Below are 19,784 nucleotides of genomic sequence, written 5' to 3' on the forward strand. Positions count from 1 at the left end.
GAGGGCAGGGGGATGTGGGGGAGGAGAGGGCAGGGAGAGGGAGGAGGTGGGGAGAAAATGGGAAATGTGGGGGAGGCTCGTCCTTCCTCCGGTGGGCAGGCCAGGAGCAGTGTGCAGCTTTCTTGTGTACAGCGCCCGGGGACCAACTTCAGTTGTAGTCGTCACTGGTCAGATGACAATCTTCGGCATGTTTTTAGTTGGAGTCCATACCGATGTTGTATGGAGGAGCACGGGGAGAACATGCAAACTCCACAGAGATATGGGGGGGACACACCCTCGGCCTCGGCGCCCACAGCTTCCCAGGCGGGAATTGAACCCAGGACCTTCTAGCTGTGAAGCGACAGCTCTACCGCTGAGCCACCGTGCCGCCCTAGAAGTAGTTAGTACTACAATACCAAATGATATATAGATCTAAATGCAATATCACCTTTTCCATGGGTATGTATATTCAATTTGTGTGACATCACTTCAATTTGTGTATTTTATCGAGTTTGAATGATAGCTTTTATTTTGAAAGATACTGCCCGGAAGTCGGAAATTCCTGCAGCTGAAATTGACGCTGGTCAGCTTGGGCAGGACAGAATCCTAAACTACGACTTTTTTTTGCCAACAGATCGCCAGCTACAGCCGAGAAACATCCTAAAATGGGCAATTGTCAAGTGGGTACCATTCTCTTTACCATTTTGCGCACCAAACGACTAGGCCTACAAACCGCTTGTAACATAAGTAGCCTACAAAATCTCAACAATGATTTGATCTATTTCTGTTGCGCTTGATTTGATTATGGCTTCTAACGGAACGACGTCAGTTTCGGCTTGATGAAAAGAACCAAATGGATACACTTTTATCTATTAACAGGATTAACGTTATGGAGATCGTATTTACTTTCCAATTAAATAATTCAAGTTTTGCAGTAATTCATCGAATGTGATATAGGCTATCGTATCGTCTTGTAGGCTATCTATGCCTAAAGTTAACGCTGTTACAGCATGTCGGCTGGTAAATCGCTGTTACATGAAGGCTATGACTCCATATGACTCCACATTCACAATCCATTCCCTTTAATGACGATCACGTTCAAATGACAGTGACAGCCGCATCTACATAGAAAGCGGCCACTCCCCTGCGGAATGCATTCACATCTACGTAGATGTGTGGTGTTGTTCAGATGGGGGATGGGGGGGTTCTCAGATGGGGGGGGGTCTCAGACGGTCAAAGTCCAACTGTGGAGGAGGCGTCACTCGTAGCTAGTTCTTCTTTTTGATTAGGCTAGATATACAATTAGGCCTAAATAATTATATAACTACTGGAGGCACTGGCAGGCTATAGCCTAACTGAAATTGATGAACAAAGCACTCATCCTTATACATTCTCCTTATTGTAGGAAGGGAAATAAAAGTGAGATTTAACTATTTCTTCGTTGCTGGGGATGCTTTTGAACCTCTTCAAGGACCCCTAGTGGCCCCCAGACCCCACAATGAGGACCACTACCCTAAATGTGGCCCCATCAAGTTTGTTTAACAAGACTGCTGGCCCTGAATTCCTCAGCTCATGTCATCCTCCCTCCCCCATCTGCTAGAGCCTACAACTCTATAATGTATTCTGCTCAAGTTCATCTAGCCTACCTAAATAATGTTTAGTTTTACATCATTTCCTTGGAGTGAAGCTGTTGTCTGAGGTGTGTGTGTGTGGGTGTGTGTGTGTGTGGGGGGGGGGGGGGGGGGGGGGGGGTACGGTGAAGCTGGTTTGAGCTAACCTTGCAAGGCAGCAGGATTTGTGCGACATCATGAGATCATGCAACAAAACAAACCATTTGGCAGCTTCAGGTTAAGTTTGAGCATTACGTCTATAAAGTCATCTGTTCTAATGGTTTCAGCCCACCATCGTGCCTTATCAGGATTTTGACGTCATGGCTGATGTCAAGGCCATCCGCAAAGCCTGCAAAGGGTTTGGTAAGTTCAATCATTTGGGAAAACGGTTTGTTTTTATGTTCTAGTGATGCCTCTGTTAAAAATAAATATGAGATGGTACTGGGCCTCTGTGTCAGAATGATATGGTTTATCATTGTATTGCCCTCCTGTCCCCCCAGGAACTGATGAACAGGCCATCATTGACATCCTGGCAGATCGCAGTTCATGGCAGCGTCAGGAGATTAAACAGGCCTATTTTGACAAGTATGATGATGTGAGTACCATTCAGTAATATTTGCTAATACATAGAATAAGATGTAACTATATCCCCTGAACCAATTTTTATTTTTTATTATTCTAACTTCAAGTTAGAATAATAAAAAAAAAAAAATTGGTTCAGTATACATGATATACAGTAAGTTACTGTATATCAGCCACACCCTAACTCATCTCTTCTCTCTCTTCTTTATACACTCCCTCTCAATTCCCTCTCAGATCTATTCTTTTCAATTCATTTCAATTCAAGATTTACACACTAAAAGAGTCAGCCTTAATAAAGAAAAGAAATGAACAAAAACTTGAATACATGTGTATGTCTCTCTCTCTCTCTCTGGTGTAACAGGAGTTGGCAGATAAGCTGAAGAGCGAGTTGTCAGGTAACTTTGAGAATGCCATCCTCGCCATGCTGGACCCTCCTGTCATCTACGCTGTGAAGGAGCTGAGGAAGGCCATGAAGGGAGCGGGCACAGACGAAGACGTCCTGGTGGAGATCCTCTGTACCGCCACCAATGCTGTCAGTCACAAATTAGCATATTACAACTTAGCATTGAACTACCATCCACCCATTTGCCATTATTATTTAATCCTCATTTTTATTAATAGAAGAAGAATTGTGAAATACACTGGAGTCCAGATTTTCTCCTGATGTCGAATTATTCTAACTTTTTCAACAGGATGTCGCCATGTTCAAGGAATGCTACTTCCAGGGTAAGCATGTGTCAGTAAGCAAATGATGAGTTAATTTACAAAATTCTCTATATCATAGAGATATACAGATACATTGTAACTATATCCATTACAGATATACAGATACATAGTAACTATATCCATTACAGATATACAGATACATAGTAACTATATCCATTACAGATATACAGATACATAGTAACTATATCCATTACAGATATACAGATACATAGTAACTATATCCATTACAGATATACAGATACATAGTAACTTATCCATAGAGATATACAGATACATAGTAACTATATCCATTACAGATATACAGATACATAGTAACTATATCCATTACAGATATACAGATACATAGTAACTACGGTATATCCATTACAGATATACAGATACATAGTAACTATATCCATTACAGATATACAGATACATAGTAACTATATCCATTACAGATATACAGATACATAGTAACTTATCCATAGAGATATACAGATACATAGTAACTATATCCATTACAGATATACAGATACATAGTAACTATATCCATTACAGATATACAGATACATAGTAACTATATCCATTACAGATATACAGATACATAGTAACTATATCCATTACAGATATACAGATACATAGTAACTATATCCATTACAGATATACAGATACATAGTAACTATATCCATTACAGATATACAGATACATAGTAACTATATCCATTACAGATATACAGATACATAGTAACTATATCCATTACAGATATACAGATACATAGTAACTATATCCATTACAGATATACAGATACATAGTAACTTATCCATAGAGATATACAGATACATAGTCACTTGGAGTTCATTATTCAAAGTCTTAATCAAAATACAGAAATTGTAGTCAGTGAAAGTGTTATTAGTTGGTCAACAACCTAACTTACCTTTTGTGTAATTTATTTCGATTTAACTTTATACTCAATCATTTTGTAAGAGTAGATGTCACTTTTCTCAAGCTAACTATCCCATTTTAGAACAAAAATCTTCATTTGCTATTGTTAAACCTGTCACACGCTAATACAAAATGTCATTGATTCCACATCCTTCCTTGTATTATAAACCTAGGAGGAAATGACTAAGTAAGAATGAGTCATTTTGGTGCAGAATACACCAAGGTCATGTGTTATTCCTGACTTCCTGTCCCATCTTGTACAAGCCTCCAGTTTGTTTAGACATGGCCCATTCTGATGCTACTTCTCATCCTCTCGTTAAATGTCAGAGGATGGAGGACTATGCATGTGTATAGGAGAATAGCGTAGTTTCTTGTGAATAGTTTTGTCAACATTATCAGAGCAGACTTCATCAGTCAGAGAATCCAGCACTGTCCCTGAATTATGGCATCTAGATGACTTCATTTTGAGATGAAACGGGGGAGGGTAGCACTTACAGGAAAAAGCCACTTCTAATCTAAACAAACAACAACAAAACAGCTATTTCTGGCCCCAGATCTGTTTTGATTGGATAACACAGACGATAATATGGTGTCATGTTGAGATACAGTATTTCGGGTAACCGTCAGGTTCTGATGTCAGTCCCTCAGAATCAAAGAGCCAGGGCTTCTTTCTAGAGCCGCCATTTTGCACCAACAATGATACAGGCAGAAATCCATTGTAGACGAGACAGAGAGACCAATTTCTGCACTGACAGTAGCTTCAGTCGACCAAATTGCAACTCAACCACAAGATCTTGCATGTGTCATTATGGGAAATGTAGGAAATCACTAACTGAAGTAGCCAAAGCATAACCTGACACTGCCAGATGGATGTAGGTTGCTTCACATTTGTTTCACAACCTATATTGTGAATTTGTGAACAATACCGCCCCATCTGGCGGAGTCAGGTTAGCCAAAGCAGGCTGAGTTAAAGCGGGTTCACCAAAAAGTAAATCACAGCACTTGATCACAAAATAACGTGTGGAATTCATTGAACACCACAGCTTGATGAAAGTAGAATGGGTATTCAAAACTTAGATATGCCCATTTTTTCTTTTCTGTCACGTTCATTCTGTCTTTTGCCCTTTTAGTGCATGAACGCGACCTTGAGGCAGATATCGAGGGAGACACGAGCGGTGATGTGAGAAACCTGCTCATGGCTCTTTTGCAGGTAAGTGGCCTTGTGGCTGGCTCTTCTACTCCATACGTGTAACTCAATTCCTCCTCTCTGCCTTGGCACTGAAACCAAGCTCACTTTCCCTGCACTCACTCGCACCCTTCACACTGGCTGCAGTCCAGACTTCCTGCACTCACTCGCACCCTCCCGTGCATTAGTCAAATGGAGGCCAGATACAGTTGCCTGAGGCAGACAGAAAGGCTTCACTTCACCCGACAGCAAAATCAGAAGTGCACTTTCTCTTCTCTCCTCCAGGGCGGCAGAGACGAGAGTTACGTAGTGGATGAAGCCCTGGCTGAACAGGACGCTACCTGTCTGTTTGAGGTATGGTTTCCCTTTAAAATACAGCTTTCTAGCGGTCTCTGAACAGCACATTTATGACAGGGCCGTTTGGGAACGATAATGTCACATTTATGGGATGTCCTGCAGGCTGGAGAGGGCGGTTTCGGGACAGATGAGTCCACCTTCACCTACGTCCTGGCCAGCAGGAATTACCTGCAGCTCCAAGCCACCTTCAAGGCTTATGAGCAGGTAGGTGTTGGTTTAGTATCCACCCCATAGTGGTAATGCTTCTTCACTGTTTCTATCAACAAGACACGTGATCTTTGGCTAGCGTGTGAATTAATCAGGGGTGGTGTGTCTTATGTTACCCATGCTACAAGTATCATGGGTTCATATAGCAGCTGCAGCTAAAATTAATGTGTTGTCTTTGTCTTTCCTTAGCTCTCTGGTACTGAAATCCTGGATGCCATTGAGAATGAGACCTCTGGGACACTGAAGAAATGCTACGTCGCTCTTGGTTTGTACATGAAATGCACAGTGTTTCGCCGTTTCTCCCTAAAAATACAGTATACCCATTTGGTGACCCAAAATTATATTGCACCTTCGCAAATGTCAGTATAAAGCATTTATTATTATTATTATTTAGTAGTAGTAGGCTACTAGTAGTAGTAGTATTAGTATTATTGTTAATAATTATTAAAGCATTTTGTTAGATGATAACTTGAGAAATTATTTTGAATCTGAATCAGTTTTGTAGTTTGCACATACAAGGGATTCAACATAACACAACACCAAAAAGTAGTATACGAGGGATCAGCCGAGCAGCATTTTGGTAAACAAACTGCGTCACTGGGTGGCAACGGCAATGGAACCCTATGGAGTGTGAGCTTGAGCGTCTGACTCTAGCCGGCTGACCCTGTTTACATTTTAAAAACTGCGACAGTTCACACAACTTTAACACAACATGCATATACATCAAACTCTTGAGCTACTTCTGCTCTCACTCAGAATGTCAAAATATAAGTGATGTGATGTATAGTTTTTGACATATTAACGTTTGTTTGGAACGACTCACAGTAGTTAACTGCTGTGGGGTTCCGGATTTCTCGGTGGCTGTGACGTCATGCTGATTCGTCCTATATATTTATTTTTTACTAGAATTCGATTAACTTGTCTTTTTCAAATGTTGCAAATCTCATTGTGGAACACAACAATATGTTTGTGTGACCAAAGACAATGGTGGATGTCAGAGAGTGGGGGAAAGGAGCTGAAGGGCTGAACAGGATGTCAGAGGAGCTGAAGGGGGCTGAACAGGATGTCAGAGTGGAGGAAAGGAGCTGAAGGGCTGAACAGGATGTCAGAGTGGGGGAAAGGAGCTGAAGTGGGCTGAACAGGATGTTAGAGTGGGGGAAAAGAGCTGAAGTGGGCTGAACAGGATGTCAGAGTGGGGGAAAAGAGCTGAAGGGGGCTGAACAGGATGTCAGAGTGGGGGAAAAGAGCTGAAGTGGGCTGAACAGGATGTCAGAGTGGGGGAAAAGAGCTGAAGTGGGCTGAACAGGATGTCAGAGTGGGGGAAAAGAGCTGAAGGGGGCTGAACAGGATGTCAGAGTGGGGGAAAGGAGCTGAAGTGGGCTGAACAGGATGTCAGAGTGGGGGAAAAGAGCTGAAGTGGGCTGAACAGGATGTCAGAGTGGGGGAAAAGAGCTGAAGGGGGCTGAACAGGATGTCAGAGTGGGGGAAAAGAGCTGAAGTGGGCTGAACAGGATGTCAGAGTGGGGGAAAGGAGCTTAAGGGGGCTGAACAGGATGTTAGAGTGGAGGAAAGGAGCTGAAGTGGGCTGAACAGGATGTCAGAGTGGGGGAAAGGAGCTGAAGTGGGCTGAACAGGATGTCAGAGTGGGGGAAAGGAGCTGAAGTGGGCTGAACAGGATGTCAGAGTGGGGGAAAGGAGCTGAAGTGGGCTGAACAGGATGTCAGAGTGGGGGAAAGGAGCTGAAGTGGGCTGAACAGGATGTCAGAGTGGGGGAAAGGAGCTGAAGGACTGAACAGGATGTCAGAGTGGGGGAAAGGAGCTGAAGGGGGCTGAACAGGATGTCAGAGTGGGGGAAAGGAGCTGAAGTGGGCTGAACAGAAAGGTAAAACTGCTATGGAATTGAATGTAAGCTCTTGTTCCTCGTCACAGTGAGATGTGCCAAGAACCCCCAGCTGTACTTTGCCAGACGTCTGAACAAAGCCATGAAGGGAGCAGGCACTGACGATGACACCATTATTCGCATCATTGTGTGCCGCGCCGAGGTAATGCATGGAATAGAACAGAATAGAATATACAGTAACTGTTTCGCCCTTTTGCAAGGACATGTAAAAAGTCTAAGGGCCATATCTTAAGTGCAAGTGCAAGGGCAAATCTTTTAGTTTCTAGCACTCAAAACTTTCCTTTTTTCTTTTAATTACCACTGGGTCACTAAATGGTAAATGGTAAATGGTAAATGGCCTGCATTTATATAGCGCTTTTATCCAAAGCGCTTTACAATCAGTAGATAGTCTACATTCACCCATTTATACACCAATGGCGGCAGGCTGCCACGCAGGGTGCCTACACACCATCGGGAGCAAGGAGGGTTAAGTGTCTTGCCCAAGGACACAATGACAGCAGCTGGGAGGGAGCGGGGATCGAACCGCCAACCCTTGCGTCATTGGCCGCCCCACTAAAACATGTCCTTTGATGTACTGACCCAGTGGTCTTTGATGTACTGACCCAGTGATGTACTGACCCAGTGGTCTTTGATGTACTGACCCAGTGGTAATTAAAAGGGGAAAAAATATTTGGAGTGCTAGAAACTAGCAAAGATTTTCCCTTGCACTTGGGCATAACATTCATATGGCCCTAAGTCTTCTACATCAATGCATGTTGTAGATGAGGTGACATTTGTTTGTTAATCTCTACCTGTACACATGTTCCTTCACCACCCCATGCTACACTTAGCCTGGTAAACCATACTGATCACATGTTCCTTCACCACCCCATGCTACACTTAGCCTGGTAAACCATACTGATCACATGCTTCACCACCCCATGCTACACTTAGCCTGGTAAACCATACTGATCACATGTTCCTTCACCACCCCATGCTACACTTAGCCTGGTAAACCATACTGATCACATGCTTCACCACCCCATGCTACACTTAGCCTGGTAAACCATACTGATCACATGTTCCTTCACCACCCCATGCTACACTTAGCCTGGTAAACCATACTGATCACATGTTCCTTCACCACCCCATGCTACACTTAGCCTGGTAAACCATACTGATCACATGCTTCACCACCCCATGCTACACTTAGCCTGGTAAACCATACTGATCACATGTTCCTTCACCACCCCATGCTACACTTAGCCTGGTAAACCATACTGATCACATGTTCCTTCACCACCCCATGCTACACTTAGCCTGGTAAACCATACTGATCACATGTTCCTTCACCACCCCATGCTACACTTAGCCTGCTAAACCATACTGATCACATGCTTCACCACCCCATGCTACACTTAGCCTGGTAAACCATACTGATCACATGTTCCTTCACCACCCCATGCTACACTTAGCCTGGTAAACCATACTGATCACATGTTCCTTCACCACCCCATGCTACACTTAGCCTGGTAAACCATACTGATCACATGTTCCTTCACCACCCCATGCTACACTTAGCCTGGTAAACCATACTGATCACATGTTCCTTCACCACCCCATGCTACACTTAGCCTGCTAAACCATACTGATCACATGCTTCACCACCCCATGCTACACTTAGCCTGGTAAACCATACTGATCACATGTTCCTTCACCACCCCATGCTACACTTAGCCTGGTAAACCATACTGATCACATGTTCCTTCACCACCCCATGCTACACTTAGCCTGCTAAACCATACTGATCACATGTTCCTTCACCACCCCATGCTACACTTAGCCTGCTAAACCATACTGATCACATGCTTCACCACCCCATGCTACACTTAGCCTGGTAAACCATACTGATCACATGTTCCTTCACCACCCCATGCTACACTTAGCCTGGTAAACCATACTGATCACATGTTCCTTCACCACCCCATGCTACACTTAGCCTGCTAAACCATACTGATCACATGTTCCTTCACCACCCCATGCTACACTTAGCCTGCTAAACCATACTGATCACATGCTTCACCACCCCATGCTACACTTAGCCTGCTAAACCATACTGATCACATGTTCCTTCACCACCCCATGCTACACTTAGCCTGCTAAACCATACTGATCACATGTTCCTTCACCACCCCATGCTACACTTAGCCTGGTAAACCATACTGATCACATGCTTCACCACCCCATGCTACACTTAGCCTGGTAAACCATACTGATCACATGTTCCTTCACCACCCCATGCTACACTTAGCCTGCTAAACCATACTGATCACATGCTTCACCACCCCATGCTACACTTAGCCTGGTAAACCATACTGATCACATGTTCCTTCACCACCCCATGCTACACTTAGCCTGCTAAACCATACTGATCACATGCTTCACCACCCCATGCTACACTTAGCCTGGTAAACCATACTGATCACATGTTCCTTCACCACCCCATGCTACACTTAGCCTGGTAAACCATACTGATCACATGCTTCACCACCCCATGCTACACTTAGCCTGCTAAACCATACTGATCACATGCTTCACCACCCCATGCTACACTTAGCCTGGTAAACCATACTGATCACATGTTCCTTCACCACCCCATGCTACACTTAGCCTGGTAAACCATACTGATCACATGCTTCACCACCCCATGCTACACTTAGCCTGGTAAACCATACTGATCACATGCTTCACCACCCCATGCTACACTTAGCCTGCTAAACCATACTGATCACATGTTCCTTCACCACCCCATGCTACACTTAGCCTGCTAAACCATACTGATCACATGCTTCACCACCCCATGCTACACTTAGCCTGGTAAACCATACTGATCACATGTTCCTTCACCACCCCATGCTACACTTAGCCTGCTAAACCATACTGATCACATGTTCCTTCACCACCCCATGCTACACTTAGCCTGCTAAACCATACTGATCACATGCTTCACCACCCCATGCTACACTTAGCCTGCTAAACCATACTGATCACATGTTCCTTCACCACCCCATGCTACACTTAGCCTGCTAAACCATACTGATCACATGTTCCTTCACCACCCCATGCTACACTTAGCCTGGTAAACCATACTGATCACATGCTTCACCACCCCATGCTACACTTAGCCTGGTAAACCATACTGATCACATGTTCCTTCACCACCCCATGCTACACTTAGCCTGCTAAACCATACTGATCACATGCTTCACCACCCCATGCTACACTTAGCCTGGTAAACCATACTGATCACATGTTCCTTCACCACCCCATGCTACACTTAGCCTGCTAAACCATACTGATCACATGCTTCACCACCCCATGCTACACTTAGCCTGGTAAACCATACTGATCACATGTTCCTTCACCACCCCATGCTACACTTAGCCTGGTAAACCATACTGATCACATGCTTCACCACCCCATGCTACACTTAGCCTGGTAAACCATACTGATCACATGCTTCACCACCCCATGCTACACTTAGCCTGGTAAACCATACTGATCACATGTTCCTTCACCACCCCATGCTACACTTAGCCTGGTAAACCATACTGATCACATGCTTCACCACCCCATGCTACACTTAGCCTGCTAAACCATACTGATCACATGCTTCACCACCCCATGCTACACTTAGCCTGGTAAACCATACTGATCACATGTTCCTTCACCACCCCATGCTACACTTAGCCTGGTAAACCATACTGATCACATGCTTCACCACCCCATGCTACACTTAGCCTGGTAAACCATACTGATCACATGCTTCACCACCCCATGCTACACTTAGCCTGCTAAACCATACTGATCACATGTTCCTTCACCACCCCATGCTACACTTAGCCTGCTAAACCATACTGATCACATGCTTCACCACCCCATGCTACACTTAGCCTGGTAAACCATACTGATCACATGTTCCTTCACCACCCCATGCTACACTTAGCCTGCTAAACCATACTGATCACATGTTCCTTCACCACCCCATGCTACACTTAGCCTGCTAAACCATACTGATCACATGCTTCACCACCCCATGCTACACTTAGCCTGGTAAACCATACTGATCACATGCTTCACCACCCCATGCTACACTTAGCCTGCTAAACCATACTGATCACATGTTCCTTCACCACCCCATGCTACACTTAGCCTGCTAAACCATACTGATCACATGTTCCTTCACCACCCCATGCTACACTTAGCCTGCTAAACCATACTGATCACATGTTCCTTCACCACCCCATGCTACACTTAGCCTGCTAAACCATACTGATCACATGCTTCACCACCCCATGCTACACTTAGCCTGGTAAACCATACTGATCACATGTTCCTTCACCACCCCATGCTACACTTAGCCTGCTAAACCATACTGATCACATGTTCCTTCACCACCCCATGCTACACTTAGCCTGCTAAACCATACTGATCACATGCTTCACCACCCCATGCTACACTTAGCCTGCTAAACCATACTGATCACATGTTCCTTCACCACCCCATGCTACACTTAGCCTGCTAAACCATACTGATCACATGTTCCTTCACCACCCCATGCTACACTTAGCCTGGTAAACCATACTGATCACATGCTTCACCACCCCATGCTACACTTAGCCTGGTAAACCATACTGATCACATGTTCCTTCACCACCCCATGCTACACTTAGCCTGCTAAACCATACTGATCACATGCTTCACCACCCCATGCTACACTTAGCCTGGTAAACCATACTGATCACATGTTCCTTCACCACCCCATGCTACACTTAGCCTGCTAAACCATACTGATCACATGCTTCACCACCCCATGCTACACTTAGCCTGGTAAACCATACTGATCACATGTTCCTTCACCACCCCATGCTACACTTAGCCTGGTAAACCATACTGATCACATGCTTCACCACCCCATGCTACACTTAGCCTGGTAAACCATACTGATCACATGCTTCACCACCCCATGCTACACTTAGCCTGGTAAACCATACTGATCACATGTTCCTTCACCACCCCATGCTACACTTAGCCTGGTAAACCATACTGATCACATGCTTCACCACCCCATGCTACACTTAGCCTGCTAAACCATACTGATCACATGCTTCACCACCCCATGCTACACTTAGCCTGGTAAACCATACTGATCACATGTTCCTTCACCACCCCATGCTACACTTAGCCTGGTAAACCATACTGATCACATGCTTCACCACCCCATGCTACACTTAGCCTGGTAAACCATACTGATCACATGCTTCACCACCCCATGCTACACTTAGCCTGCTAAACCATACTGATCACATGTTCCTTCACCACCCCATGCTACACTTAGCCTGCTAAACCATACTGATCACATGCTTCACCACCCCATGCTACACTTAGCCTGGTAAACCATACTGATCACATGTTCCTTCACCACCCCATGCTACACTTAGCCTGCTAAACCATACTGATCACATGTTCCTTCACCACCCCATGCTACACTTAGCCTGCTAAACCATACTGATCACATGCTTCACCACCCCATGCTACACTTAGCCTGGTAAACCATACTGATCACATGCTTCACCACCCCATGCTACACTTAGCCTGCTAAACCATACTGATCACATGTTCCTTCACCACCCCATGCTACACTTAGCCTGCTAAACCATACTGATCACATGTTCCTTCACCACCCCATGCTACACTTAGCCTGCTAAACCATACTGATCACATGTTCCTTCACCACCCCATGCTACACTTAGCCTGCTAAACCATACTGATCACATGCTTCACCACCCCATGCTACACTTAGCCTGGTAAACCATACTGATCACATGTTCCTTCACCACCCCATGCTACACTTAGCCTGCTAAACCATACTGATCACATGTTCCTTCACCACCCCATGCTACACTTAGCCTGCTAAACCATACTGATCACATGCTTCACCACCCCATGCTACACTTAGCCTGGTAAACCATACTGATCACATGTTCCTTCACCACCCCATGCTACACTTAGCCTGCTAAACCATACTGATCACATGCTTCACCACCCCATGCTACACTTAGCCTGGTAAACCATACTGATCACATGTTCCTTCACCACCCCATGCTACACTTAGCCTGGTAAACCATACTGATCACATGTTCCTTCACCACCCCATGCTACACTTAGCCTGGTAAACCATACTGATCACATGTTCCTTCACCACCCCATGCTACACTTAGCCTGGTAAACCATACTGATCACATGTTCCTTCACCACCCCATGCTACACTTAGCCTGCTAAACCATACTGATCACATGCTTCACCACCCCATGCTACACTTAGCCTGGTAAACCATACTGATCACATGTTCCTTCACCACCCCATGCTACACTTAGCCTGGTAAACCATACTGATCACATGTTCCTTCACCACCCCATGCTACACTTAGCCTGCTAAACCATACTGATCACATGTTCCTTCACCACCCCATGCTACACTTAGCCTGGTAAACCATACTGATCACATGTTCCTTCACCACCCCATGCTACACTTAGCCTGCTAAACCATACTGATCACATGCTTCACCACCCCATGCTACACTTAGCCTGGTAAACCATACTGATCACATGTTCCTTCACCACCCCATGCTACACTTAGCCTGGTAAACCATACTGATCACATGTTCCTTCACCACCCCATGCTACACTTAGCCTGGTAAACCATACTGATCACATGTTCCTTCACCACCCCATGCTACACTTAGCCTGCTAAACCATACTGATCACATGTTCCTTCACCACCCCATGCTACACTTAGCCTGCTAAACCATACTGATCACATGCTTCACCACCCCATGCTACACTTAGCCTGCTAAACCATACTGATCACATGTTCCTTCACCACCCCATGCTACACTTAGCCTGCTAAACCATACTGATCACATGTTCCTTCACCACCCCATGCTACACTTAGCCTGGTAAACCATACTGATCACATGCTTCACCACCCCATGCTACACTTAGCCTGGTAAACCATACTGATCACATGTTCCTTCACCACCCCATGCTACACTTAGCCTGCTAAACCATACTGATCACATGCTTCACCACCCCATGCTACACTTAGCCTGGTAAACCATACTGATCACATGTTCCTTCACCACCCCATGCTACACTTAGCCTGCTAAACCATACTGATCACATGCTTCACCACCCCATGCTACACTTAGCCTGGTAAACCATACTGATCACATGTTCCTTCACCACCCCATGCTACACTTAGCCTGGTAAACCATACTGATCACATGCTTCACCACCCCATGCTACACTTAGCCTGGTAAACCATACTGATCACATGCTTCACCACCCCATGCTACACTTAGCCTGGTAAACCATACTGATCACATGTTCCTTCACCACCCCATGCTACACTTAGCCTGGTAAACCATACTGATCACATGTTCCTTCACCACCCCATGCTACACTTAGCCTGGTAAACCATACTGATCACATGTTCCTTCACCACCCCATGCTACACTTAGCCTGGTAAACCATACTGATCACATGTTCCTTCACCACCCCATGCTACACTTAGCCTGGTAAACCATACTGATCACATGCTTCACCACCCCATGCTACACTTAGCCTGCTAAACCATACTGATCACATGCTTCACCACCCCATGCTACACTTAGCCTGGTAAACCATACTGATCACATGTTCCTTCACCACCCCATGCTACACTTAGCCTGGTAAACCATACTGATCACATGCTTCACCACCCCATGCTACACTTAGCCTGGTAAACCATACTGATCACATGCTTCACCACCCCATGCTACACTTAGCCTGCTAAACCATACTGATCACATGTTCCTTCACCACCCCATGCTACACTTAGCCTGCTAAACCATACTGATCACATGCTTCACCACCCCATGCTACACTTAGCCTGGTAAACCATACTGATCACATGTTCCTTCACCACCCCATGCTACACTTAGCCTGCTAAACCATACTGATCACATGTTCCTTCACCACCCCATGCTACACTTAGCCTGCTAAACCATACTGATCACATGCTTCACCACCCCATGCTACACTTAGCCTGCTAAACCATACTGATCACATGCTTCACCACCCCATGCTACACTTAGCCTGCTAAACCATACTGATCACATGTTCCTTCACCACCCCATGCTACACTTAGCCTGCTAAACCATACTGATCACATGCTTCACCACCCCATGCTACACTTAGCCTGCTAAACCATACTGATCACATGTTCCTTCACCACCCCATGCTACACTTAGCCTGGTAAACCATACTGATCACATGTTCCTTCACCACCCCATGCTACACTTAGCCTGCTAAACCATACTGATCACATGTTCCTTCACCACCCCATGCTACACTTAGCCTGCTAAACCATACTGATCACATGCTTCACCACCCCATGCTACACTTAGCCTGCTAAACCATACTGATCACATGCTTCACCACCCCATGCTACACTTAGCCTGGTAAACCATACTGATCACATGAACTCACATTCTGTTTGGTTCTAGAGATCAGTCCCGCCTCCGGCCCGGCCTGCCCGCAGCGATATAGTACCGCAGGAATGAGTCGGGAAAACATGGATGCTAACACTTCTGGGTTCTTCACTGTTTCTGCCTATGGGATTTTTGAATGGGTTTTTGGCGCAATGCTTAAAATAAGGTATGTGGTGAATGCAAGCTTATTCAAACGCGAACCTGTGTTCAGCAGGATAATCTTCACACATGAGGACCACTTTTATGAGTTTTGAAGCTTTTACGTGCTGTTAAAAGGGCGGCTAGCTAGCAAACGGCTAAATGAGACTACACTGTCGACGGGGATATTATGTCATCACGCCAAAGGGCGTACACGGAAATTCTCTTTCCCTCGCCTCGCTATTCAGTCACACAGCTATTGCCCACTCGCTCTTTCAAACTAGATTTATTAGTATTTTCCAATTGTAGTATTTTCTAATTGTAGTATTTTCCAATTGTAGTTACCGTTGTAACAATAGCATTGTATCCTTATTTATACAGGCCATGATTGTATCCCGTGTTGTGATATGTTCCCACACGGACGTGTTATAGTGTAACACCAGGAGCGTTGTCAGAGCGCTGAATGAATGAATACAACGTGTACATTCTAGAATACCAAATTATCTAACGTTAGTTTGTTCGCAATGGTTTGGTGGAGACCTGTGTAGTGGTGGGTTTCATGTTTGTTAGTTTCATGCCAGTACTTAGTTTATCATTAATGTTAATAGTTGCCAGTTGGTTTATGTTTAATAAACTTCTTTATTTTATTTGTGTGTGTGTCTGTGATTGCTAACTAATTGGGTACATGTTCCCCCCTCCGTCCCACCCACTGCTCTCTGTCAGCTCACAGTAACAACGCTTATTTTGATAAAAGGTTGAATTTGGCTGTGGTGACATGACGTGGAAGCCTATGCGACACTGTGTGTAGTTCTGGAATAGCTTAGCATGAGCTTTTTACCTCTAGGGCTCGCATTTACACATCAAAACTCATGAAAGTGGTGCTCATGTGTGAAGATTATCCTGCTGAACACAGGTTCGCGTTTGAATAGGCTTGCATTAACCACAGACCTCATTTTAAGCATTGCGCCAAAATCCCATTCAAATCCCATAGGCAGAAACAGTGAAGAACCCAGAAGTCTGGGACTTCCACGTTGCGACTACAAAAATACGTCGTCCCTGCGGTACTCTATTTCCAGAAATTACAAAGTGCACGGGTCAATCAGGGACCTGCCTCGTATTGACAACGTAATCAGCCAATCAGGGATGCCATTAACATTAGTAAACACAGCCGTAAGGGCAGTTATTGCAGAAATAGACTCAGTAACAACAATCAAACAAGAACACGAGTATGCACCAGTGGAGTTTCTCGGCATAAAGGTTGATTTGGATTGAATTTGGCGATGCTGATTGGCTGAAGGAGTTGTCTGTCAAGGCAAGTACTCCACGCCCACTGAAATGGATGTGGACGGATTGGAGTCCAGACTGATATGAGTGAAACAGAATGTGAGATCATGTGATCAGGATGGTTTTGACCAGGCTATGGTAGACTGTCCTACCAAACACACTTACTGGTGGGCCCATTTAGCTACTAAACCTGCAATCTGCAACTATGAGACCCACAATAATGCAATATTATACTAACCTTTTTTTTAACATGTTGTCAACAGTATGATTTGGAGACCATCAAAGACATGTATCTGGAGAAGTACGACGTGTCTCTGAAAGACTCCCTGAGGGATGAGTGCAGTGGCGACTTCAAACGTCTCCTCTTGGCCATCTGCCACTGAGGAGCGGGAAAGGCAGCGTGGCGGATGGGAGGGAGCGGCAGAGGCAGCGTGGCGGTGGGAGGGAGCGGCAGAGGCAGCGTGGCGGCTGGGAGGGAGTGGCAGAGGCAGCAGGGCGCCTGCGTGGGACCGAGCGTGCTGCTGCTTTCCATAGAACAAGCTAACACTGTTAACTAGCATTGATGCTGTGCGAGAAGCAGGAGGGTGGAGATGGAGACATGGTGAACCCATTTTGTGTCCGAGATCTGCGTTGGTCTCTAGGTGTATTTGGGTGTCTCTTTTTTTTAATAGGGCTTGTTTCATCTAGGACTCTGCTTAATGTGCGTCTGTGAAACTGGCCCATGTCAATGACTGCCGATTTCTTAGTACATTTTTAGCTCCATTTCTCAGCACCTTTACCAGCATTGGCATTATTGTGGCTCTGGCCTGCTAAGTTATTTGTACACACTTTACATGAGAACCAAGATTTTAAAATTTCGAACAGATCCCACTGTAGTCACACTGGTTAAATTACATTGCAATTAATAACATAATGAGATTGTCAACACAGGATATTTTTGTGCACTGGGAAAAAGCATGGCTATACTAATATAATAGAGACAATAGTATTATAATATTACCATTATATTAGTATTACTTTTATGGATGAAATCGCATTTTGCCTGCTAAAAACTGTCAGTAATTTAATGAATCAGCCAGGTCTTTCTGAGGCCAGTATCTTCCACCCTCCACACCCCCAAACTGTGACTGTTACATTTGACTGCTGTTGTTACAACTAATGCAATCACGGATATGGCTTGAAGTTTGTGCTCTTATAGGAAGGAATCGGAAAGTTACTATGAAGGAAAAGGAGTTGGTAGGCCTATAATGAAGGCTATGCAATGTTGTTTTGATGGATTTTTTGAATTCTCTTCACGACCGATCCACAAAAGAGATTATATATTTTGTTGGTAACTGATAAAAAAATATATGTATTGATTTATGTTGCATACTGCAAATAGAAAGACTTGACAAATCAAAATACACCTCACCTTGTTATATTTTTGTATTTGTATCGACTAACATGGTAGCCTATTCAATATATAACTTAATTTAGTTTATTATTCCAGAAGGTATATGAAGAAACCTGATGTTTAGGTGGAATTGACATTTAACATGAAGAAGGCATTTGCCCCTAATATGATTAGTCACTCATGCCTCCCATGGCAGCTGAGATTTAACTTGTCAAAACTGTCACTAGTGTAAACATGTAGCTAACACACAAACAGGCTGACTGGATACTGAAGTCAACTATGAGACGGTGATGACATCAACCAGGGATTGGTCTTTTTTTGTGGAATTGGGACCAATATTTGCCTCAGTGCAGCCAAAGAATTTTAGTGTAACTGCAAATAAAGTGTCCTGTGAAGCCCCATCTGTTTTTCTTTTATCCTTTATCTACTTTGTACAATCCCAAACTCATGCACAGAGGTAAATGGTAATAATACTTGTCAAAGATGTGTTTACTCATGCAAATCACTAATAAAGACACGCCCCCTCAGAGCCCATCACCGCCCTATTGCTGCATTCAGGTACTACCGCCAAAATCCATTTTACAGGAGCTACAGAGCACATGAATACTCCAAACTTTGAGGGGGTAAATTGCATGGAAGGCGTGTCAACAGCTGACAATAAAAGTGATTTGTGATTTTGGCTACTAAATTGTTAAAATAAATTACACTGCATTTTGGTCTCTTCATTTTGCCACTGCAGCACCACATAGCACTGTACTGTTACCCTACAGTTGTTTTCCAGGCATAGGATTAGGCAATTTAATTGTGTATGGGCAAAATTAAATTAGGAAAATTATACACTACGAAATGAAAGTCTACATAAACAAATACTGTTAAACAAATAAAATACCAGTGCACAAAACGATTACTTTTGAAAAGGTCGTGCTTTC

The 19,784-nt window shown here is 44.4% G+C and overlaps 1 protein-coding gene across 2 annotated transcripts; it reads left to right on the top strand.

The window, feature by feature from the left end:
- Positions 1 to 578: 578 nt before the first annotated feature.
- Positions 579 to 19,530, top strand: anxa13 (annexin A13). 2 transcript variants are annotated; one of them, XM_083650783.1, is made up of 12 exons: positions 579 to 659; positions 1,877 to 1,952; positions 2,090 to 2,184; positions 2,533 to 2,703; positions 2,864 to 2,897; positions 4,949 to 5,028; positions 5,290 to 5,358; positions 5,464 to 5,565; positions 5,758 to 5,833; positions 7,498 to 7,610; positions 17,726 to 17,888; positions 17,950 to 19,530. In XM_083650783.1, exons 1-11 carry the CDS (start codon positions 645 to 647, stop codon positions 17,843 to 17,845), a joined length of 951 nt encoding a protein of 316 aa, XP_083506909.1. In that variant the 5' UTR covers positions 579 to 644; the 3' UTR covers positions 17,846 to 17,888; positions 17,950 to 19,530. The 2 variants fall into 2 exon arrangements, with proteins under 2 accessions (XP_083506909.1, XP_083506908.1); XM_083650782.1 differs by having other exon boundaries at positions 17,726 to 19,530.
- The last annotated feature ends 254 nt before the right edge of the window (positions 19,531 to 19,784 follow it).

The sequence above is a fragment of the Poromitra crassiceps genome (assembly GCF_964638095.1).
Source record: "Poromitra crassiceps genome assembly, chromosome: 2".
Classification (NCBI taxonomy): Eukaryota; Metazoa; Chordata; class Actinopteri; order Beryciformes; family Melamphaidae; genus Poromitra; species Poromitra crassiceps.